We start from the raw sequence: 25,309 nt of genomic DNA on the forward strand, positions 1-25,309 counted from the left end.
TGCTGGGACGGCGTTTACTACTAAGTTTATCAACATATTTTCACCATGCGCTACGTAATCATTAATTATTCTTGGTCATTCTGAGATTTTTTTCTCTCTGTGCCAGTGAGTTGGACAAAAATTACACGATAAACAGAAATCTAGCAATTTCCATTAACAATGTAGCTAACTGTACAAGTCTCTGCTTAAGAGACCATTGAATTTCAATTTATTCATTTGCATTCTGTTTCAATTTGTGTTTGGTTCTAAATGCAGATTAAGGTAATTTTTAGTGATTGCTATAAATTCAGCAGTCTCTCAAAAACATATTTAAGAGAAGTATTTTGGCTAAGGAAAAACAGGCTGAAGCTCTTATCCATAGCCCGTAAGCCACCAATAAGTTTTTATTTTTAGTTTCTGGAACATAATCATTCTACTTAAAAAATGTGTATTTCAAACATCACGTATGTGAGGACATTTCCTGTGAAGTCAATTAAGTATGTAAATCCTTGAGCAGGAAGATGAAACAGGAAATGCAAGAGAGATGACACACAATATATGATACCATCTAAAGAAGATAAAGTTATTTTTTCCTCATGATGTGGGCACTGTAATTATTCCCGCTAGCGGAAGGGAGAAGAAGTTAAGAGAACGCAAAGGTGGTTATAATTCTTCAAATCTCTTTTCATACATTTGCAATTGAGAGAACTATTTTTGTTCAGGCAACGGTAAAGTGAGGTTGTCCCCGTAGTACCCACTGAAAGTGACAGCTAGGTGGAGACTGTGGGGCCCAGAGACATTGGAGGTCTGGTGAATCCAGCTTCATTTTTTTTTTTTTTTTAACTTCAATTTACAAGATGAGGGAGAGAACACTTCGTACAATTTAAGTAACACTATTTCTTGATCATTATTTATAAGCATCGTCATTGTTATTTGTATCAGGTTTTAAAAGGAACATGGTTGAAATTGTTGGCAGCGAGGGTTAGAAATACTTATCAGCTCTTACACGATTTCAGCTTTATAACCTGAATGGCTAACATTTTAGGGAAGAAACAAATGATCATCTACTTTACATGCCGAACACTCGCATGCCTGGGCAAGACCCCCGAGACAGGAGAACAGGGGGATGTTGAGTCTCACCTCTTCCGGGAAGCCTTCTCTGCATCTGGCTCTCTCGTGTCCCCCTTTTCCTGGACTCCTGCAGACTGCACCACGAAATGAAGCTCTTCGATAGGCTTGCCTTTTACGGTTCTCCCATTATATTGGCTGCGTTCAGTTCTGCTCCCTATCTAGATCTGAAACTCCTCCAGCGCGAATTAATTTTCATACTTCCTTCTGTCACCTGAAGATTCTAAAGTGGCTTTTATTTTTCTAAAGCCTTTTTTCAGTCTCTGATGAAAGCAGCGTATGGTTTGCACACAAATTCTGCCTGTGTACAGCCTCTTTGGAAGCCCGTCTCTTGTGGGAAGCAGTAGAACTCTTGGCTAAAATATTGTCAAACACTCGGAGATGGTCACTATGCTGGTGCTTTTTGATGATAAAATGAAAGCACAAAAGTGTGAAGTGACCCCCAAGTTTCCAGACTAGGAAACTGGTCAGCTAAAATTTTATTATTTTGTGAACTTGTTTCCTTTTAACAACATGTATTTGAACTGTGCCAGGAAAGAACAACTCAAACTCACAAAATAGATTCATAGAAATTCAAGGAAATCCTAGACTCCCTGCGTGGCTAGATATGGAATAGCCAAATGGAAATAGCAGGAGGAAAGCAGGATAAGAACAAGCGTGCTTTTAGAAGGTTGTGCAGGAGGAAATGGGTAGTTCCTTGATTTGGCTTATTTCTCTTTCACTTTTTGTTTTGAAAACAAAATAGATCTTTTTCTCCACTCTTATACTTTCTATTTTTGATGAAAGGAAGCCTTAACCCTTTCAGAACATCAATGCTCTGGGAAGAAATAACATTAATCAATTTCAGTGAAGATTCAATTCATCTTTCAATAGAAGGAGAAATCCCACTCTATTTCAATAGGATTGCTACTTCAAAACTGCGTTTGCCTCCTGTTGGGTGTTGAACAAAAAGGCACAACCAAGCCAAAGCACAGGAGAAGGCAGGATTTATTACCTGTAGCAAGTAAGGAGAACACTGGGGATCTTTTCCAAAACAGTGTCTCCCCAAACAGCAAAATTGGGGAAGTTTTAAGCTAAGGGTACATGCATATTCATGAAGAGGCTTGGGCGGGCCGCAGAGTTCAAACTTCAGTTGACTAAGTCAGTGAGGGTCAGAAAAGGTCAACATCATTATCCCTTAGGTCCTAATAGACCTGGTGGTTGAGCCCTTCAGGCTACTCTTTACCTTTGAAACAGAACTGGGCGTCTTTACAACTGATATATTATCTTTGCTATTCTTTCTTCTCTTGCCTGATAAGTCATTTGTTTCCGCAGTCTTTTTTCCCCTTATGATCGTTAATTACTGAGACCTGTTCAAGGACAAGCATTGTGACCAGGCTTAGATCATAAAATGGCTTAGGCCAAAAATGGCTTCTCTCATGTCAAGGAGGCCATGCCTGATTCTCTTTCTCTGAGGACCCCCTACCCTATCTGCTTACAGGATGAGTACATTGTATTTAAACTCAAGAAGGACAGGGAACCATTGTCTCTACAATTGAAACCCAAACCCAGGCAAATGTTCACTAAACTCTAAAAAAAAAAAAAAAAAAAAAAATCCTGCCAAAATAGGACAATGGAGAAATAATCTAAACTTTACTTAAGGAGTCTTTTATCAAGCCAATTAACTTGGAGAGCAAAAAGACAAAGAACAAAGCTTCTAGAAGAATTCTGTTATATATTAATTTGCTTACTACTTTTTTATTTTGGCCATAATTTGTATCTTACCCTCTTGGGATTGGGGGACTCACAGAGCTCTGCAGAGTCTATTGAGTTTGGCTATTCTCTTCTCATGTCGTCTCACCTCTTTCAGTCCTTGTATACTCTCCTCAGAAGCAGAATCCAAGTTGTAATCCTTTTATCTCACTGGGTCTCCAAGAAAAGATGTAACTGACATCATCAAATTGCACACCCTCATTGGATTTGATCACTGCTTTTGAAAATTGGTTAAAAATAATCACACTTTAATGAATGAAAGAAAGAAAAGATCTTACATGAAAAGTCAATCTTTTTTTTCTATTTTTTCCTTCTTCATTCATTCATTCATTTCCAGTTTCCTTCCAAACAGGAAAGTTAGGCCAGAAAGTTTGGTAAATAAACACATGTGCCTTGGAAGTTTATAGACTCACAGAAGATGACAAAGGAGGAATTGGATCAACCCACCATTCTGGGAGTTCTTACCTTGTCCTGTTGTCAATTAATTGCAGGTGTGAATATACTCACTTTCCTAGTCTACTGTCTATTGAATTTTAAAATAGAAATATTTCCATTTCTGTACAGGGTAAAGACTGATGAAGCCTTATACCATTTTTTGTACTTTTATAATATATTTCAAATTTGTTTAAGATAGTCAATTAAAAAACATCTCCGATTTTTACTCTTTTTCCATGAGTTTCTCCCTCTTTTTTTTTTTTTTTCAATCTTAGAATCACTTTATTCTCTCTATTTGAAAAAGTACTCAACCTTAGTCTTTTTCATACCCTATTGCTCAAGTTCAGATTTGTCAAACAGGAAGCCTACCTAAATACAAAATTATTTATGACCTAATGCAGAAGTGATCATACCTGAGTGTAACCTAGTGATAATTTCTCTTTGGTCAGAAGACCAGGAATATTTCCATTTTCAATTCTATAGTACCTTTTGGAACTTAATACTACCACTTAATAATGCTATATGGAGGACGTAGTAGTATCTATAACATAGCTATAAAAATAAACATATTGGAATGCAATTTGTGAAATAATTCAATGTCATCCTGACCCTCTTTTCTCTTGTCTTTTCCAGGCAGATTGACTTCAATAGGCCAGCACATGGTTAAAAAAAATCACTGATCAACAAATGATACTGGGAAAACTGGGTATTCACATGCAAAAGAATGAATTTGGACCCTTACCTTAATCCATATACAAAAATTAACTCAAAATGGATCAAAGACTTAAATATAAAAGCTACTAAAACAATAAGACTCAGAAGAAAACATAGGGGAACAGCTTTTCTGGTATGACACCAAAAGCATAGGCAACAAAAGGAAAAGTAGGTGAATTAGATTTCAATATTAAAAACTTTGTACACCAAAGAACACTATCAATAGAGTGAAAGGGCAAAGGGAGAAGATATTTGCAAATCATATATCTCTAAGAGATTAATATCCAGAATATATAAAGAACATCTACAACTCAACAACAACAACAAAAACTCATTAACAAATAGGCAAAGGACTTGAATGGACATTTCTCCAAAGAAGATATATTAAAGGCCAATAAGCACATGAAAAGATGCTCAATATCATTAATCATTAGGGAAGTATAAGTCAAAACCACAAAGAAATACCACTTCATACCCATAGGATAGCTAATATAAACAAACAAACAAACCAAAACCCCTAAACACAAAAGACATTCCATTAAGTAAAATAAATCAGATGCAAAAGGACAAACGTTATTATATGAGGTACCTAAAAAGAGTCAAATTCATAGAGATAGAAAGTAGAATAGTGGTTACCATGGCTGGGGAAGTAGGGAGTGGAGAGTTAGTGTTTCATGACTAGAGTTTCAGTTTGGGATGATGAAAAAGTTCTGAAGATGGATAGTGGCGATGGTTGTACAATGTGAATGTGCTTTATGCCACTAAACTGTATATGTAAAAATGGTCAAATGGTAAATTCTATATAATGTGTATTTTGCCACACACACACACAAAACTCCTCTAAAAAAATCACTTAACCCACTAATTATTTTGAGGTGAGTACTAATCCTTTCTGCCCTATACCGTCATCCCTCATTTTTAGGTTTAATCTTCTTGGCTGTCGGTGTCACAAGCATTAGAGTTAAATCTGAAAGAATTTGTATCAATAGGCTGGTGTGGTAACATACCCACAGCCACCATTTATGGCTGGTCAGTTAAGTGCCAATGTCCTTATGCACATTATCTCAATAAATCAACCTAACAGTTTTATGAAGGAGATACTATTATCCCTGGGCGTATCCCGGGGCTTACGGGCTTAGTAATGTGCCTGTTGTTTAAAAAGCCACATCTTTCCATTCTCTTAAACCATTTTCATGCTCTTAGTATAGTAGTGGGTAATAACCATGAGGTGGGAGTGGAGGGGCTGGGAGTGGGGTGGTGGGCAGACAGAAGATATTTGTCCTACAAATTATTTATGTGTGTGTGTGTGTGTGTGTGTGTGTGTGTGTTTGTAACAGAGAGAGAGAGAAAGTTTTCTTTTTTTCTCTAAATAAATAGAAGATGAGGCTAGTCTTTATCTACTATTTTGGGTTGTTTTCTATAAATATTGAGACCCTAGCTCAGAAGCTGCTTTTGTGGGGTTTTTGGAGGCAGGGTCCCACTGTGTCCACCATCAAAAGGCCTTGGGGAGACAATGGTGTAAAGCCAGGTATACGTTGGCTGTCAGCGGGCATATGTTGACTATCTACTATGTAGTCAGTAGAATGAATAAGCAATCTGAGTTTTAGGTATAAAAAGAGGGAAGCATAAAAATGTAGTGATTCTCTGAAGCTTTTTGCCCATTAGGCTCAAGGGAACATGGATGCCTATCCAGCGTTTCCGGGTCCTTTTGCTAAGGTTGGAGTTCAGTGTCGTGACCCAAATGTACGGCCTGAGCGCCAGAGGAGAGTTTCCCCCACACATCCTTTGCTCTTTGAATTTGTGGTGCACCCTCTCATAGGGCACATGGAGGTGGGAGCGATTATACCGCACTCGGTTTGGCGGGACTGCGCTAGGACTTCCCTTGCCAGGAAACCACAGTCCTGGCTGAGCCATGGAAGACCCAGCCCCAGGAGGCCCTCACCTCCCCCAGTTTCTGGTGATTCTTCCTCAGTGCATGTCTAGAGACTTCTCTGTGCTGATTCCTGTTGGGCAGTTTCTGGTGTCTCAATGGTGCACCCTGCTGGAAATGCTCCACCAGATATACCACCTTTGAAGGAAGTTGAAAGATCTCACTGCCAACAGTGAATCTGCATTGTTCCCCCGCTTTCCAGGAATGGGACTCTGATAAATCATTAAGCTGACCTTTGGGGGTCTGGTTGAGCCTCAGCTTTTTTCTTGTTTGACATTTATAATTCACAAGGATGCAAGGAATTCCCAGTGGTTGCCATAATAATTCCACCTTGATCCAGACGCTGGACCTCAAAAGCTCTCTCAACAGTAGATTGTCTAAGAACAGAGTTCAGTATTTGTATACATTTAAACTCCTGATTCTTTCTGATTCACTCAGGTTTCTGGAGACAGGAAATAGGTATTCTCTTGAACTCTGATGCTATTTTACACTTACAGGACCTGGTATTTTAGTGTTAGAGCACCATCTCCGATTATACCTAACAATAAAATACATCTCATATGCAACAGCATTTTCTTGGCTGAGGAAAAAAAAAACCCTGCAAATTACTTCTTAAATTTTGCTTTTGAAGTTATTTGTATTGTGATCTCTCAGCAATCATGTAGATTCTTGAGAATTTCTGGGACATGATGAAAACTGACTTGAATTTATTTATAAAAGTGTGTAAAGTTTATTAATAAGAAGGATAGCAATGAGTAGAGAGTTGACATGATAATGTTGTTGACATTTAATTAAAAATTTATTTATTTTGATTCTCCAGTTCTGTCTTTGTATTTTGAGCTTTTCTTTTCTCCTTCTTCTTTTTTAGAGTTCTCAGACCTTTTCCAAAACTCTGAGGTACCATGCTATTTAATGAATAAAATTGTACAGCCAGCTCCTTTAATTAGCTTCTTATGTGGGTAGACTTACCTTACACACCTCGAAAGGCTAGGTATTAAGTTGGGCCATATGAAATCACTGGATTTTTGGGTTTTGTTTTGTTTTGGTAAAGTGTGAAGAGAGGCAATTTCACTTGATTTAACCTAATAGTTTTTGGTTACAAATACAGTACACTTTTCCCCTTGGAAACGTGGAGTTAAACTGGAGAGCTAAGATGTAAAAAGCAGAGGTCTGCGCATGTGGTTGGTACTCAGCAGGCATGTGCAGAATATTGAATGTATACACCTATCCACCAATGACCCAACAAGACGCAAGTACGTAAACAAGAGGGAAATTGCACAGTACAGACTTGAGGTAATGGAACTGGCAGAACGTATTCATCACACAAAGAACTCTGGCAATTACTTGAAAGGCTTTTAAACCAACATTCTCTTTTTAATTTAATTTTGTTTTGTTAGTAAGGGATTGGCATTGCCTGTGGGAGAAAGCTGTCCCGGCATATTTGGCTGCTAACTCTACTCAGCAGGGAATGAAAAATGGAAACATCGTTAAGAGTTTAAGGAGGAAAAGACACATCATGGATCTAAGAGCCAAGAGAGGAGACTTCAGAGCTTGGTAGGATTTTCATGAAGCATGTTGCTCTTCATTTGGCAGCAAGGACTATGTTGGGGCCAGGCTCTTAAACTGGAAGGTCCTGGTGTTTTTCTTTCCATATGATCTCAGGGAAACCAACAGCTCTTTTTTCGGCGTGGTGGTGGGGATGTGTGTGTGGTACTGGCAATCCTAGAGAAAACAAAGGATTATCAAATCTTAATGATTAATAAATAGGTCTTCAACTTTGGATCAATCAACCCATCCATTTATTCATCCTTTAATCCTGTTTCACCATGTGTCAGATACTGTCTAGGTGCTGGGGAGAGAAGGAGGTTTAAGACATAAAACATATTTCTGACCTAGAGGGGATGTTCATCTTGTTTAGGCAGAGTCGATGTGATTAGTGTGGAAGGGCAGGGGGAGAAGTGCTCGGGGAGTGTAGATAGAGAACTGATTCCTGGAGACACTGGAGGAGATTACATCCAAGACGTGTTATTTGGCCTAGGTTCAGAAAAGAGATTTTAAACTCTGGCTACATATTAGAATAAGCACAGGATGAATGAAAGAAAGGAAGAAAGAAAGAGGGAGAGAGAGATGAAAGAAGGAAACAAGGAAGGAAGGGGGAAAAAAAGAAAAAAAAAGAACCATGTCCAGGCCGAATCCACCACAAAAGTTCTGGTTTAATTGGCTTGGGATGGATATCTGTTTTGTCATATTTGGTTTTTGCCCTTTTTAAAAAAGCTAACCAGGTAAATATAATGAGCAACTTGGTTGAGAGCCACTGGTCTGGAAGAAGCAGAAGCACACAAGAAAAGGGATGTTGGACTGGTTGAAGGAGGAGAAAGTTGCAGAGCATTCCACCCTAAGTAAGTAGTAGGCAAAAAGAAAGATGATGTCTTAAGGTTCTCAATCTCATGACGGTGGGTAGGCCCAGTGGCAAACTGCAACTGAACATTCTGTAGAAAACTGGATGCCTGGAAGAGCTTCCTTGACGGAAAGATTCAGCAAGAAAGACTTCACTGTGTTCTGGTATGTCAACAAGGAACTCGTAGAACATCAAATGTCAGCTGTGAAGACCAGTATTTTAAAAAATGTGATTATGTAAGAGGAAGGGCCCTAATTTTCATTATCCATAAACCCAAAATGTAGAACCTGACCCAAGAAATTTACATAAAAAACTGTTGCAAGGCATGAAAACAACAAGGTCTCCCAAGAAGCAAACTGGGAATACCTTCACTACCCAAAGTTGACACGGTTCCCAGAGGAAACAATTTCCACTGAATACGAAGACTGTAGTAAAAAATTATTAAGTACTCAAGGAAGAAAAAAATGCCATGAGAATGTGTAAGTGCAGAAACTATATATTCTGGATCAACCTGAGACTTGTATACATTTAACATGTTCAATATGTTCAAAGAAATAAAAATAGGAAAAAAATCCAGTAAGCTAAGAAAAAGAATAGACTTGAAAAAAAACCCAAATAGAAATTAAATTTATTTATAATTTAACTGCAACTGTTTTATAATTAAAATAATTTTTAAAAATCCTCAGTAGATTGGTTAAAGGGTATAGACTATATGTAGTTGAAAAAAGGAACTGGAAAATTTGAAGACAGAGCTGAGGAAATCACAGAAAGCTGCAGAATATTCCACATAGAAATAGATGGAAAACAGAGGTCCTGAATATGGATTTTTTGGAGACTTCAAATGCTTTTTGGAATATAGAACATTGGATTGACATTTTAGGTAGATGAGAGACACAGTTAGTATATAGGATAAATCAGTTATCCTAAAATTTAAGACAAATCTTAACATGTATATTGTCACCATATCGTTGAGTTTCTAAGTGTGTTTGCTAAGAAGGGCAAAAGACATTCTTGTAATATTAAAAATTTTGTAGCAACAGTTGAAAGTACAGTTGAATGATAAACTTGGTGGCTGTGAATCTTTGAGGAAACTACATAATTGTTTCAGAAATTTTGTTGCAAGACAGTTTATTCAAACAAAAATATAAGCTATGATTTTCATAGGATGTTAATCTAGCTAATCTTGTTATAATTAACAGTTGAGCTAAGTCTTAGCTTTACTGGATGAAGACAGTAAGATGGTACAACTTCCAATGATAAGATAAATAAGTACTAGGGATGTAATGTACAACATGATAAATATAATTAACACCACTGTGCATTATATATAAAAATTGTTAAGAGAGTAAATCCTAAGAGTTCTCATCACAGGGAAAATATATTTTTCCTATCTCTTTAATTTTGTATCTTTATGAGATGATGGATGTTCACTGAACTTACTGTGGTCATCATTTTATGATGTATGTAAGTCAAATCATGATGTCACACACCTTACATTTATACAGTGCTGTATGTCAATTATATATCAAGGCAACTAGAAGAAAAAAAAGAAAAGACTGCATATGAGCAGAGTGGGAGAGAATAATGGACCTGAGCTTTTCTGGGGGGAGAGGTGATGTGGTGCTGTACTATATCTGTGATCCTTTCTCTCACAAAGAGTTTCTGAAGTATTTACATATATGCACACACACATACATATATACAGACAGTGTTTCATATATACATATATAAAGTATATATGCTATGAATGTGATTAACATTTGTTAATTCTGGATGGTGAGTACCTGGATGCTTATTATATTTCTGTAAACTTTTTATACGAACATTTTTATAATTAAAATGTAATACAACCTTTTCAATTTATTATTTATTGATAGTTCCATTTAGATGTAGAGGTAGAAGATGTTAAAAATTACACACTAGATGATACATAAAGTCTGGTTTATCCATTTCCATTATTCATTCAATTTTCACCCTCTGTTTACATGGATAACCTAGAAGTTTAGTGCATATTGATTCAAGAGCTATTTTCAAATCAAATAACTCCCAAATGCATATTTTTGCCCTTAATATCAAAGAAGTTGTTCTCACCTTCGGAGAGTTTCTGTTTACTGATTTCACAGGCGATTCCCTGGAACGTGATTGGGCAGGAACACAAACATTGTCCGTCCAGCAGAATCACAGTCCCTCCATTTTGGCATGGTTGACATTTCCTTACATTGAATTCACTGATGTAGTCTTCAATGGCTCTTTCCAAATTTTGTTTCTTTGAGTGTGCATCTTTTATTTTCACTGGAACCAGTTCATATATGGGAGACAGCTGCAAGAGAGCAAAATATTTAATTTTAGGTCTTTTTCTACTGACAGAGCTTGTGCAATATTCTTCAGGAAATTATTTATTCATTGATTCATTAATTCAACAAAGGCTTATTGAATGAGTATTATTGCCAGATATGATGTTAGCTTTTAAGGCTATACCAGTGATCAAAACTAGTCGTGATCTCTGTAATTCTGGAGATCATATTATGGAGGTAAGCAAACTGATAGTAAAATAACCATACTGAGAAATTCAAAATGGAAATGAGATAGATGTTACAAAGGACGGGTATATGTGTTTTAAAAATGAACAATCAGGGATTTAAGCTTTTAGCAGGATAACCTATTGACATATTTATTGCAAATCATTTTTTGCTGCCTTTTACCCAAGTCCCCTCTTCCAGAAGGTAGGCAGGTGCTTGCTATCTCTTGTCTAAGAGGTGGTTTGCGTGTAAGGCAAAGTCCAGAATGCCCTTAAAGGCAAACTCTTTATTATTTTATTTTATTTTATTTATTTATTTATCTTATTTATTTATTATTTTTATTGAAGTATAGTTGATTTACAATCTTGTGTTAGTTTCTGGTGTACAGCATAGTGATTCAGTTATACATCTATATATTCTTTTCATTTTCTTTTTCATGATAGGTTATTACAAGATATTGAATATAGTTCCCTGTGCTATACAGCAGCACCTGGTTGTCTACCTAGTTTCTATGTAATAGTTTGTATCTGCTAATCTCAAGCTGCTAATTTATCCCTCCCCGCAACCCTTTCCCCTTTGGTAACTATACATTTGTTTTCTATGTCTGTGAGTCTGTTTCTGTTTTGTAAATAAGTTCATTTGTGTCATTTTTTAAGATTCTGTGTATCAGTGATATCATATGGTATTTGTCTTTCTCTGTCTGGCTTACTTCACTTAGTAAGATAATCTCTAGTTTCATTCACGTTACTGCAAATGCCATTATTTCATTCTTTTTTATGGTTGAGTAGTATTCCATTGTGTACATATACTACATCTTTATCCATCATCTGTCAATGGACATTTAGGTTGCTTCCACGTCTTGACTATTGTAAGTAGTGCTGCTATAAACACTGGGGTGCATATATTTATCTTTTCAAGTTAGAGTTTCCTCCAGATATATGCCCAGGAGTGGGATTGCTGGATCATATGGTAAGTCAATTTTTAGTTTTTAAAGGACTCTCCATACTTTTTTCCATAATGACTGCACCAAATTATATTCCCACCAACAGTGTAAGAGGGTTCCCTTTTCTCCACACCTTTTCCAGCATTTGTCATTTGTGAACTTTTTAACAATGGCCATTCTGACTGGCATGAGGTGATACCTCATTGTAGTTTTGATTTGCATTTCTCTGAAGATTAGCGATACTGAGCATCTCGTCATGTGTCTGTTGGCCATCTGGTTGTCTTCTTTGGAGAGATGTCTAATTAGGTCTTCTGTCCATTTTTTGATTGGGTTGCTTGGATTTGTTTTTTGGGTTTTTGTTGTTGTTTTTATTGTCGTTGTTATGAGTTGTAGGCAAACTCTTTGTTGATTTTTTTTCTCTAAAAGCCTGAGCTCATTGAGAAATTTTTGCTGGGAGAATGAGTGTAGGAAGAGTTTCTCTAAGGGAAGGCATTCCTCCAGACCAGGAAGGGGACAGAGTTAGCATGTACCTCAAGTAGCAGGAAACCAAAGCTAGAGCTCTTGCAGCTATTTTGGGAAGCAGCAAGATCTTTGGAGTGCTCCCAGGGAAGGTAGATATCATGAACCAGGCTACAGTTTTGTCAGTGATTCCCATGCACAATCTTGGCACAGAAGGTATGGAACCACCTGACTTCAAGGGAACTTGTAAGATTAAACAATGAGGTTATCACAGTGACCACAATGGACTAAATACATATATCATATCCTCATTTCCCAGACAAGAGCTTCAGGACAAGCAAGAACCACCCTGAACCCCATCCAACAAAGGAATGAAGGGTGACTTTTCCAGCAGTGTGGAGGGATGGGATCTCAATGTCAAATTTAATTATGCTTTTATATTTGAATATTTGATAATATTTGAAGAGCTAATGGCTGAGAATATTACAAGCCTGGTGAAAGACATCAAGATACTCCATTAATGAAAAACAATATTAAAAATTGTTCTTTTCACACCTAGGCACATCAGAGTAAAGTTAATAAAAAAAACAAAGATAACGGAGAAAATCTTCATAGCAGTCTACTTTGAAAGTAGACTGACATTTGATTTTAATAGATATAGTCAACAATACAATATAAATTCTTCTAGGACAATGAGATATTCACAGGGAAATTTAAAAAAAAGTGACCTTCAAAATTATAGCACACAGAAAAAACAACTCTAAGTTGATTGTAGATCAAAATGTAAAAGCAATGCAATAAAGTTTCTGGAAGATAATATACAGGAGAGTATCTTCAAGACATTCAGGTAGGGAAAGACTTGAAAGAGGACACAAATGCACTAACCAAAATGAAAAAGAAAAAAAAAAACTCGACTACATCAAAGAAATCAACATCATAGTTTCTGATACAAGGCACCCAGAAGCGCAGTCTATTCTGGGCTTAAAAGGAGAGACAGCTGACACAAAACTGACCAATATCCATCAGAAGTGTCAAGGTCATGGAAGAAAAGGAAAGTCTAAGGAGCCGTCACAGGTTGGAGGAGACGAAGGAGACCTGACAATGAAACGAATGTGGGATCTTGATTGAATCCTGGAACCGTAAAAAAGAGATCAGGGGAAAACTGGTGAAATTTGAATAAGGTCTGTGGTTGAGACAATGTTAATTTTCTGACTTGGATAACTGTGTTACAGTTAAGTAAGTTGTTAACACGTAGGGGCTGCTGGGTGCAGGGCATATGGGAAGAGCTGAGTGCTGTTTTTCAAATTTTTCTGTCTGCAATATTTGTGCAATTACATTAAGTCTAAAATTATTCCAAAATAAAAAGCATAGAAGAGGATATCTGTTATCGAGGATGCCATTAAAGGGTGAAAGTCCTTCAGAGAGAGAAGGCATTTATAACACTTTTATGTGAGAACATGCTCATATCCAGAATCGATACCAAGAACTTCTACAAAGTCAACACAACTGTGCCCCAGGATTCTTTTATGAAATAGCACATAGGATTCAGAGCTAAGCTATGATGTATTTGTTTGGAAGAGAGAAACCTCTTACCAGTGTTGCCACGCTGGCCCAAACAGCATAAGCATGTGGTGGAGTTATTTTGATTTTCAAGAGAACAAATTCATCTTGTCTTACCCTTTAAAGGAATGTCAAGACCAGATAATCTTAGATACAGGAATAGAGGGTTCATGGAGAAAATAGAATTTTGGATGAAATGCGTAAACAGTGTTTAAAGAGATAAAGAGGAAGGACACGCAATGGCAAATAGTTTCAGAGAAACCTTATACCCTGGAGACGAGAATCCCACAAGAAGACAGAGAACAATTAAAATGTACTTCTTGACATTTTCTTGAAGAACCACATTTTTTTTCTGATGAGCTTTGGCCTTCTGTTAAGTAAGAAAACAGTTCTCATTCTTCTCCTGTACTAGCTAACTCACTTCTCTTTCTACCATTTTCAGGGGATGTAATCTATCAATCAGCATGCTAAAATACAAATAAATTCTCAATACAGTTTAATTTTGAGTACCTTTAGGTTTCTTTCAGGCTTCCAAATTAAGTAAATTATATGTAACAAATGTAGTTTGTTTAAAGAATGAGTGTTTTTTTTTTAATCTCTATAAAAGAGAGTTAGGAATGATTATTTATTTTTTTTACTATACCATTATAGCTGTAATGACTACAGCATAGAGCACTGGGACCACCACCCTTTACAGTTCTGATGCTCTTTAACCTCTGGTGCCTCACTCTAAAGGTTGCATGATATAACAAAAATGGTAGATAAATTAACTCATTATTCCTCAAAGTTGCTCCAGAAAGAGCTTACTATAGCTTGACATGTGTGCATGGATAAGAGTGGCTGAGGGAAGTGAGAAAAGGAGAATGGAGAACAGAAAAGGCAAAGTGAAGGCAAAAGTGACACAAACGCACAGAATTCATGCAGCAGGACCCATCCATTTGCACAAAGTGGTTCGTAAATTTAGTTACATTTTCTAGTGCGTTGACTACGACAACTGAATTATGATCATGTGCATGTAAGAAAAACTCCCCTAATTCACAAAAGAAACAAACCGATCCTTAAAACTGAGAATGAAGAGTAGTATCTCCTGTGAGGTCTCATAGAGGGGACATTGTATTATGTAACATCACCTCAGTAAATAAAGCAAATATAACTTTGCCCTTTATAAAATGCCAGAACCAAATTTTACAGGAAGCCAATATGCTATATGCCAGCTATACTGATCTCTACTGCTTCTGCTCTGATCTCTACTGCTACTGCTCTGGAGCAAATCATAAACTTTATACCTCTCAGGCAATCGTTAATAAATGTAATTTCTCTCAGCTGACATTTTAAAACTAGTTTGTAGCAGTAAGCTTAAGAAACCAAAGTTCAACTGTTCTGTTAAGATAAAAAGTAGAGCCATTTGTGTTAACATTCAGGCAAGCTGGATATGGAATTAATACACTTTCATGAAAGATGAAGACTATGACAAAGTAAATACCCAAAGAGAGACCCAGCCTATTTCCTCTGCATGGAGAAAGGCTGACTGAAAGGAAATTCTTGGATTGGGCCAAGACATTCCTCAAGAAGTGGTTTGGGGTCTGCTGAAGCACACAAACAAAAGGATAATCAAAGCCACAAGATTCTACTTAACATAGCATGGTCATAGTTACTTTAGTATGGAAAATAAATGCAAATAAAACCAAATGTTTTACTTAGCAAATCTCAGTAATATATTTTATTTAATATGACGACTTCGTGTTTCTTCCAAGACACACTACTGCAACATTAATACCTAGTAATTGATTTAAATTGCTACAGAGAATTAAATATAAACCAGGTTAGTGGGGAAAGGCTTTATCAATTTTTTACACAATTAAATACGTGAGCCAATTATTTTAATATTAAGATCATCCCTGGTATTTGGACATGTCATATGCAGACATAAAATGCCTCAAATTACCAAATTAGTGACTATAGAATTAGTGTTAGTGACTATAGATTGTGCCATTTCCTCACTGAAATGCCAATTAACCAAAAGACCACTTGGATTAATGACAGCAAATAACTTGGATCTATTTCAAGATCAAATTAAGCTATATGTCAGGTCCCTTTAGAGATTTAAAAGCCACTCAAAGTGAATAAAAACCATAAAATTGTACTATTTCCTGAACTTTTTCTAGAAGATAAACTTAAAAAGTGTTTCACGGTGGACTAACTATTGCTTCCAGTTTCTTAGGTAGAACATTGATACAAAAGCTCAGGCTTCTAATTCATGAAGAAAGAAACATACAGATATTTTCAATGAAATGCCTACTAACTAGAAACCTGGGGAGGTTCAACAGTTGCCCTTAAAAATAGGACAAACTCTATTTTGTATCCAGCCAGTAGGACTGTGCCAATAGCGTTGATGAAGGTCTTTGAATAGTTCTAGTAAATCTAGCAGTAAATCTTTAGCAAATACTATATTTACTTGAGATTTTAGAAATCAGCCCTAGAATATGATGGACTATTAGTAAGACCAGCTCAGAGAACAATCTTGGATCCGGACAAGGACAGTGGAACTTCCTTTTTGGAGATGAGAAGACAAGCCTCTTTAGGTGTCCAACGAATGTAAACAACCACCTAAATTAATTCTTTTCTGATTTAAGATCTTCTGACATAGATTTATTTCACTGAGTTTAAGATGATGAATTTAAATGTGATTTAAATATAATAAAATACAAGGAGCCTCTTCTGGTTTTACTCTTATATGTGGGTATGCTAATTTGGCCGGCTTTTTTTCCTCTCTTTGTCCTAGTTTTGGGACAAAATATTTGAAGTCTCCATGGGCATGCTTACACATCTATGACTGGTTAGATTTCCATAACCTAAAAGAAGAAGACATTACAATTTTTCCAGTTTCTGAGTGTTTCCTCACATAAATGAAGTCATTTTGGTGGCTTCTCTCACTCTTTAAAGACAACAATGAAGAATGAAGGAACCAAATTCTCCAATATCTGGTCCTACCAAAAATGTCACCATGTCTATCACTCAAGTTAATCAAACTGAAGTAAGGGGCAATCAGAGATGAATTTGACCTGAGGGAAGGAAACTGTGAAACATACAGGGAAAACTAAAATCCATAAAAGAAAGTAGGAGAAATACTTTTTAACAATGCCAGGAACAAAATAAGGAGTAAAGAAAAACATACCCTTTTTAGGTAGTTTGGGGAGAGAATGGTGAGACTTAATAACATTGGCACTTACATCTTTACAATTATAATGCAGCTTCCCCGTCCCCTAAAGAATAAGCACCAGACTGTCAAGTCCCAAAGGCTTGTAAACTGAAGGCTATTATAATCAAGATACAAAAAGGAAAGGATTCTTTGAACAGGAGAATCGCTCACTGTTGGTCTTATTTTTTGAAAACTTAGGAACTTCTCTTTCATAAAGGCCTTTAGTAAATAAGATTTTTCTGTGTCGGAAGTGGTACTATGATGGCATCTGAAGGCAAGGGACAACCAGGGGCAGGTGGAAGGAAACTAACAATTCCTGGGAACCACGTGGTGCCAATCTATGCTATGGTCTCTACACTCCACACAGGCAATCGCAGTATGTCCTGAAGATACACACGGAGCCCTGGAGAATTTAGTGTCACAGAAGTCAGAAAATGCTACATATGTAGTGCGGAAAAGACGCCAGCTCAGCCCGGGTTGGTCTGATGCCCACTCCATGTTTTCTTTTATGCCATGCTTCTTTCAGGGGTGAGATGGGGGTGCATTTGAATGCTCACATCTCTTTCAGATGAAGTTAACTGTTCATCTGAACCAACAGTTACATTATTGAGAAAATGACAAAATCTTCTATTTGAAAATAAACATTTCTTACTTTTTGATTTATGATCACTGGAGCGTCATCTAAGGAAGTGGCCCAGTTGACAAAGTCAGTCACGTTGATCATCCTGGCTCCTCTGAGAAGCTTCTCATGTAGTTCAGTGGCATATTTTCTGGTTCCACCTCTTATGAATGATATAACATCGTCTATGAGGTCGTCATCCATGATGTTTTCTGCAAAGAGAAAGAGGATGTAAATGAAACATTTATAGTTCTGTAACATTTGATAAACATTTACTGAACCCCTTTCGTAAAGGTGTCTAGTACATTTATTGAATTTTACTTATAAATATTACTTATTTAATTTTTTTCACCCCAATCTCTAAGGGTAATTTTATTAGTAGTCAATAGATTTCAATCATCTTTTTAAAGAAAATATAAATGGTATGTTGATTGGGACACATTGATAAAGTTCATCACCTAAGCACAGCACACATGAGAACTAAACATAACTGTTGCATGGATATGTTTTTTTGTTGTTGCAGACTTAACTTCATAATTATATTTTGAATGGGGTTGCTGTAAACTATTTTAGTATTATAAAAAATCAGAGTATAAAAAAGAATAAAGTGAAAAGCAAAATTTCTTTCCACCCAAATTTTTACCCAACTCTCTCTTAGTCTTTCTCTCCAGATTAAACCACCTTTAAAAAAACTTTTGTGAATCATTAGAGTTTTGAATTTTTTGAACTAAAAAAGTAATTTCAAGATGATTTTTGTTTAACCTTCCTTATTTTGATAGATGAGAAAACTGAGACTCAGAAAGGTGTAGTGACTAGCTTAAGATCACACAGCTAGCTTAACGGCCAGATAATGAAACTATGATATTTGATGGCAAGGTCAGTTTTGTTCTCTCTGCATCAGTGGTTTCCAGTCACGGCCACATGTTAGTGGTTGGTATGCTTTTAAAAATGTTAGGTTTCCCTTTCTTCTACTTCTCCACTATCAGCTGACATTTTAATTTAATTTAATTTAATTCAATTTAATTTATTTTTATTGAAGTTATAATCAATTTACAATGCTGTGTTAATTTCTGGTGTAGTGCATAGTGGTTCATTTATACATATATATATGCCTTTTCATATTCTTTTTCATTATAGGCTATTATAAGGTATTGATATATAGTTCCCTGTGCTGTACAATAGGACCTTGTTTTCAGCCGACTCTTTAAAGGTTAGTCTCAAGATTTGTATCTCTGAGGATGCTCTCAGATATTTAGAGTAAAAAACTGAGAATTCTAGCACCACCTCATGCTTGTAAATCTCCTAAAGGTAAACAACAGAAGTAATATTTATGTAAAAAATTAAAAAGATTATGCACTGATTTAATTTTAAGGATGGATTAGGGATTTTCTTTTTTTCCTCCCCAATTTTATTGAGATATAATTGACATACAACACTGTATAAGTTTAAGGTGGACAGAAAGATGACTTGACATACATTTATATTACAAAATGATTACTGCAGTAAGTTTAGTGAACATACATCACTTCATATAGTTACAAAACTTATTTTCTCCTTGTACTGAGAGTTTTTAGGATCTATTTTCTTAGCATCTTTCAAAACTTATCATATAGCAGTGCTGCCTAGAGTCATGATGTTTACATTACATCCTTAGTACTTCTTTATCTTATAACTGGAAGTTTGTACCTTTTGACTAATTGGGTGGAGGTGAATTAGGGATTCTGAGTCAGGTGGAAGATGGAGTTAAGGAGATGGCACTGGCCTTCTCCTTTCTTGATGGACATACACAGCACTGCCACTAGTCCATTCAGAAGCTTTGTTAAAATTAAGGGAGAAAAAGAAAACTTTCCTCAAGATATTTTTCTGCCATTGGCTTCCTATCACTGCCATGATAAACAGACACATCTGCAATGGCCACCATGTGAAGGGCTGTATTCCCTAGAGCTGTGCAGTGTACAGGCTGCACAACCGTGACACCATTCAAGACATGTCCCTGGGTCACTTGTGTTGACGATGGTTGGCAAACCATGGTAAAGATAAAATTTAAGCACTTTTAGTTTAGCTTTTTTTTTTTTTAATAAAGAGAGTAGACAATAAAGAAGGCTCATAATGACAGGGCAGTGGTCATTGACATTCTCCTCCCCCTTTTTTTAACCCATTAAATTAGGCCATACTTACCAATTCTACTCTCATTTCTCTTAAAACAATTTTCTGAATTAAACTTTCCTTTGATTTCATGTACAACATCCAGAGACAAGTCCAGATTAAACCCGAGGCATCTCTGCACATCCCTTAGTTCAACACCTGTTTAATATATTTAGTTGGCAATTATTATATAATGTGTACCAATACCATAGATAAATTCCAGTTTTGATATTCTGTAAGAAACATACTTGGATTTCTAGACATTGTTACTGAACTCAAATGCTAGGTTGTATCTGCCCTGCTTTGCTCTCATATTAGAATCTAGTGGTCTCCATTGGCTTTGCTTTAGTAATTAGCCAGGTAGGTATTAGAACCAAGGGCTGTCTAGCTGTTAAACACTTCTTTCTATCAATTTCATAATGCGGTCATGGGATGCATCAACATCTCTTGATCCTTTTTGGAAGACTCAGTTCATTATTAAGGTAGCTAGTTCATTGTTTTGGGCAGATGGCTTATATATGTATGACAACTTTGTTCTGGTCCTAAGAGTGCTGTTTAGTAGATAGCAGTCTTGGAAGCTGACTCATTGTGGTGTGTGGGTGCTCCAGTTATAAGGAAGAAAAATCCATATATATACTCAAGTATATCATTTATTTTCTACTCCCCTGACTTAAAAAGGAAATGATTTCTTTAAGAGTAAACTGCTCAGGGCTCAGCTCATTGATCATGTCAGGTCTTGTTCTTATTTATCATTTCATATTATGCACACACACACACATACACAAACATGTGGTTGTTTGTCCTGGAAGCCAGAATAAAGAACAGGGAGAAGTTGTTAATCCCAGGATTCTGCAGTGAGATTTAGAATTAGAGACCAGGGGGCATTTTGTCATTCATTCATTCAACAAATATCTTTTGTGTGCCCACAATTAGTGAGAACTTGAGGACTATTAGGTGGCATCTCCCACCGGAAAGGAAGAGGGAGCATAAAAATGGAACACAATGCTAGAAACTCAGAACATTAAATACCCAACCTTAATCTAAGAAGTATGAGAACTCTGATTCTAAGATGAGGATGAAAATACCTAGATGAACTCTGAGGGCAGAAAGAGGAGATATGCTGGCATCTGGCACCTCTTGAAAGAGCATTATAACTAGCTGTAAGTTTTGACAAGATAAATAATTAAAACATTAACATAGCAACTTTGCATCGACTTGATTCTTCAAAGTCTCAGATGGAGTCTTTTGGACAGGATGGTAGTTATGTAACACGTAGGTCTATCTTGTGCATATGGTGGACACTGATGATGGGTTTCCATGATTTCAAGTGTGGCCAGAAACCTTCTCAATATGGACCCAACTCAACTACCATCATCTAATAGAATGACCACCAAATGTAGTAAAACTAATTTTCCACCCTTGCTTTAGACTTATATGGTGTTAACATTATTTCCTCCTTCTTCTCTTGGGAGATAATTTAGAAGAATATTTCCTTTCCAATTCTGAAGAATACTTTGGAAGATAATTGTCATACATGTAATTGAACCAGTCTACTGCTTAAGAAATAGGTTATGTAAATGATGTCTCTTGTACTTTCTATACCTTTTAAATAGTATTTCACTAAAAACAGCATCACCAAATTATATTATATTGCAATAAAATTTTGTGCATTTCTCAGTAGTGCTGCTGAGTAGTGCATCACCAAGTCATCTTGTCTGAGGTGGAAGTCAATTTGCTATTTGATAGGGTTTTAGATGCCAAATGGCTGGGAGAGAGTTCTCTCAAAGAAGCAGGTTACAAAACTCTATTCTAAAGTCTTCAACCATTGAAAGAGGTTAGCATTAGAAATAATGATTAGTTAAAACAGCATTAGAGGTTAGAGCTCTGTTTCTAGGTATACCTTTCTGATTCATGGAAGCTTTATTCAAAACATATATTAGTTCATAAATTCCTCCTAGAGAACCCGATTTACTGTAGTGGGTTCCGTAAGTTTCCAAAAATGCAAAATATTCCCCCTTTTCATAGGTAGTTGGCAGATCTTTCACAGAATCCAAGAAAGCTGTTGTCAGCACGACACCCCGATTTCGCATCACGAATCTTCCCAGCTGAATTTCTCCTCTTACGTGCAGGAATATTTTTTCCTTTGTTATAGAGCAAAAGAAAAGAAATATGAGTTTTATCACCATGACTTTGAATTCAAAAATCACAAAATTTAGAATTTCACTTTATAGCAGTGGCCACAAGATATTTCCTGAACTCACTCAAATGGCAAACTTAAAATACTATTAATACAATTGATGAAGATGTGCAGAAACTGGAACTCTTACACACTGCTGGTGGGAGGGCAACATGGTATAACCACTTTGGAGAACTGTTTGGCAGTTTCTTATACGAGAAAACCCATGGCCAGCATCTCCCCTTCTACATGTTTACCTAAGATCAATGAAAAAAATAGTCCACAAAAAGACCTGCACAAGACTTTTTTGGCAGCTTCAGTCAGAATAGCTTAAAATTGAAAATGACAATATGTCCACCAACAGGGGAATTAATACAATGAATTACAGTCATTCACCCAAAGGAGTACCACTGATAGAGGCAACAACATACGTAAGTCTCAAAAATACTTTGCTGAGCAAAAAAGTCAGACACAAAAGAGTATATACTGTGTGATCTATTGAATGATCTTCTTATTGGTAAAGCCAGTGGTGGCTTCTTAGTCCTTATCTTCTTTAATATATTAGCACATTTGACACAGTCCATCACTTTTTTCTCTGATAGAGTTTTTTGAGGGTTTTTTTGGGGGGGGTGTCATCCAGGGTAAGTGTTCTCAAACTGAAAGTGTGAACAAATCACCCAGAGAATATTGTTAAAATGTGAATCTGGTTCAGTAGGTCTGGGCTAGGGTCTGAGGTTCTAGCTTCCCAGTGGTGCTGTTGTCGCCAGACCATGGACCACACTTTGAGTAGCAAGTTCCTATGGCATCACGCTGACCACATCTTGCTTTCCTTTGCTCCTCTTTCCCCAGACCTCTTTCTCTTGAAGTTCCTTGAGTTTAAGTCTCTGATCTTCTCTTTTCTAGCTACACTAATTCTGTCAGAGTCTCACCAAAGCCTATGAGTTTAAGCACTATTCATATATTAACAACTCTCAAACTTATAGTTCAAGCCCAGACTTCTTTCTCAAATTCCAGACTCATCTTCACAACCACCGAACATCTCACCCACTTACTATTATTATTAAAGTTCCCCTGGGATTTTTCTCCAGGCAGCATTCTTCTTCCTGACCTTCCAGCTACACATCTGAGGATTTGCTGAGTATTATTTTTTCCTCTATCTTATGAGCTCTCTCTGCTCTAAACAATTAAACTTAAAAGAGAAAGTTTGGTTAGTCTGAAAAATTTCCCATTATTTTCTCCACATTAAGTGTTTGGTCTTACCTGCTTAGAAGAATATGACAACAACAGTTGGTAAGTTCTGGTTTTGGAATATGTAAACCGGAAGTCACCCTTGGCGCTTGAAGGATTTTGGGGGTTTTCTTTGTTAGAAGCTTCTGGATCTTGTTTTTCAATCGGTACATTTGCTTTAAAAGGAGTGTATTTTATGGTTAAATCTGCATTAAAATTTGATTTCGTCTCTTGGATGATACTTTTGAATACTTGAATCTGTCCTTCATAATATTTAGATTTGAAATTTTTATCAGCTTTGGTCTAAAAGAGAATAAAAAAAGTGCTTTTGAAAACAACATACAAAAAAGAAGCACCCCAGAAAAGCAGAAAAAAAACAAAAATCAGGCAATTATTTGAAAGGGAGTAAAGTAAAGGAGTTAAGAGTGAAGGCACTGAAGTGAGACTGCTGGGGTTCAAATGCAGATTCGGTGACTTTGAGGACATTACATGATAACCTGTCTATGCTCAGTCTGATTCCATGTCTGTGAAATAGGGTGTCTCACCTCACCGAACCCAAAGGTTGTTAGCACATTCAATGACATAATGCATATGAAGGGCTAGGCACATAGCAAGCTTTCAAAAGTTAATATAGTAATAATTAAAAAGCAAGTTGCATAACAGGTACACAATATACTCATCTATGTAAAGAAAAAAAAAGAAAGAACGAAATGATAAAGCTAATCTTTCCTGAAGCCTTATGGGCCAGGCACTGTTTTGAGTATCTTACACGTTAATTAATTTAAGTAGAAAGACCTGAACCTTTTTTAGTTTACTGCCTATTTTTAAAAAAAATGCTTTTACATGCACAGAAAATTACAGGAAAAATAGACAAACCACAGAGAATTTTTGCCCTAGAAGGAGAGCTGTGAATAAATGGGTGTCTGGAGTGGTAGCAGGCTTACTTTTCCTTGCATAATCTTTTGTGTTATTTGGACTTTTAAATTTTTTTTTAAATCTCATTCATTTTTGCATGAAAAAAACACCTGAACTCAACAACTCAACAACCCAGTTACAAGTTAAAACTTTCAATTGAAACATTCTTTGCCATCTTGGCTACTGTCAGGCATCAGTGAGAGGGCTTAATCTCAACAGTCAAGCTCTCTTTCCAGGGGTCCTCTGAAACAGGCTGCAACTCTTGTCTGGGGAAGAGACACCCATCTCTTCAGTCAGGGGCACAGACTGGATTCAGTAGCACACATTGGGTGACTGTTCTGCAGAGGAATGCTATGGTCTACGTGTTTATGCCTGATGTGGGGAGGGTGGATTTCAGGGGTAGAGCGTGTGCTTAGCATGCATGAGATCCTGGGTTCAATCCCCAGTACCTCCAGTAAAATAAATAAATAAATGAAACCCCTAATTATTCCCCCTCCCCCCAAATTTTAAAAATAAAGTAAAAAAAAAAATTTTAATGTTTATGTCTCTCCCAAAACCCATATGTGAAAATCCTAATGCCCAATGTGGCGGTTTTAGGGCCTTTGGGAGGAGCTGTCATTAAAGGGATTCATGCTTGTATAAAAGTGCCCCCACGGAGCTCCCTAGCCCCTGGCAACCCTGTAGGAACACCCTGAGAAGTCCGTGACTCAGGCCACACTGGCACCCTGAGCTCAGACTTCCAGCCTCCGGAGCTGTGAGCGAAACACTTCTGTTGTTTCTAAGCTACCTGGTCTCTGGTATTTTGTTACAGCAGCCCAAGAAACCAAAAGTTATCAGTTAATGGGAAAGACTAAAATGTACATAATTTTCTTTAAAGAAAGGCAGGCTGGGAAAAGCGCTCAATATGAAGGGAAGAGCAGCCTGACCACGTCACTTTCCTGCTGAAAACCTTTCAAAGCCTTCCCTCTGTCTTTAAGATAAAATCTAAACTAGGCTGATTCCAAGTTACTCTCTCCCTGACTGTACTCCTGCCCTCTCGTCTCCTTTCTGTTTCCGGAGCCTATGCTTCTTCCCGCCGCAGGGCTCTTTTCTGCTGCTTTTACTTTCTGGAATGTTCTTTACCCCACCCCACCCCCAAATCCTCCTATAACACAAACATTAGGCACACTTGTACGTATATACTGCATACCCCTTGGCTTGGTTAATCTCTA

At 36.8% G+C, this 25,309-nt stretch overlaps 2 protein-coding genes across 3 annotated transcripts in view; both read right to left on the bottom strand.

The window, feature by feature from the left end:
• The window catches only part of FYB1 (FYN binding protein 1), a 142,589-nt gene extending 141,170 nt beyond the window's left edge, over positions 1-1,419 (bottom strand). The window contains exon 1 of the mRNA XM_010957178.3: positions 1,120-1,419. The gene's annotated coding sequence lies outside the window, so the exon portion shown is untranslated. The remainder of the gene's footprint in view (positions 1-1,119) is intronic.
• A 5,863-nt stretch (positions 1,420-7,282) lies between these two features.
• Positions 7,283-25,309, bottom strand: part of C9 (complement C9) — a 45,987-nt gene continuing 27,960 nt past the window's right edge. For both annotated transcript variants that reach the window (XM_010957195.3, XM_045518257.2), the window contains 6 exons: positions 23,217-23,486; positions 21,681-21,921; positions 19,814-19,939; positions 17,669-17,847; positions 10,428-10,656; positions 7,283-7,660 (listed from right to left, as the gene is read on the bottom strand). In XM_010957195.3, coding sequence (XP_010955497.2) covers positions 7,557-7,660; positions 10,428-10,656; positions 17,669-17,847; positions 19,814-19,939; positions 21,681-21,921; positions 23,217-23,486 — 1,149 coding nt within the window. In that variant the 3' untranslated portion in view covers positions 7,283-7,556. The remainder of the gene's footprint in view (positions 7,661-10,427; positions 10,657-17,668; positions 17,848-19,813; positions 19,940-21,680; positions 21,922-23,216; positions 23,487-25,309) is intronic.

Source organism: Camelus bactrianus, chromosome 3 (assembly GCF_048773025.1).
Source record: "Camelus bactrianus isolate YW-2024 breed Bactrian camel chromosome 3, ASM4877302v1, whole genome shotgun sequence".
Taxonomy (NCBI): Eukaryota; Metazoa; Chordata; class Mammalia; order Artiodactyla; family Camelidae; genus Camelus; species Camelus bactrianus.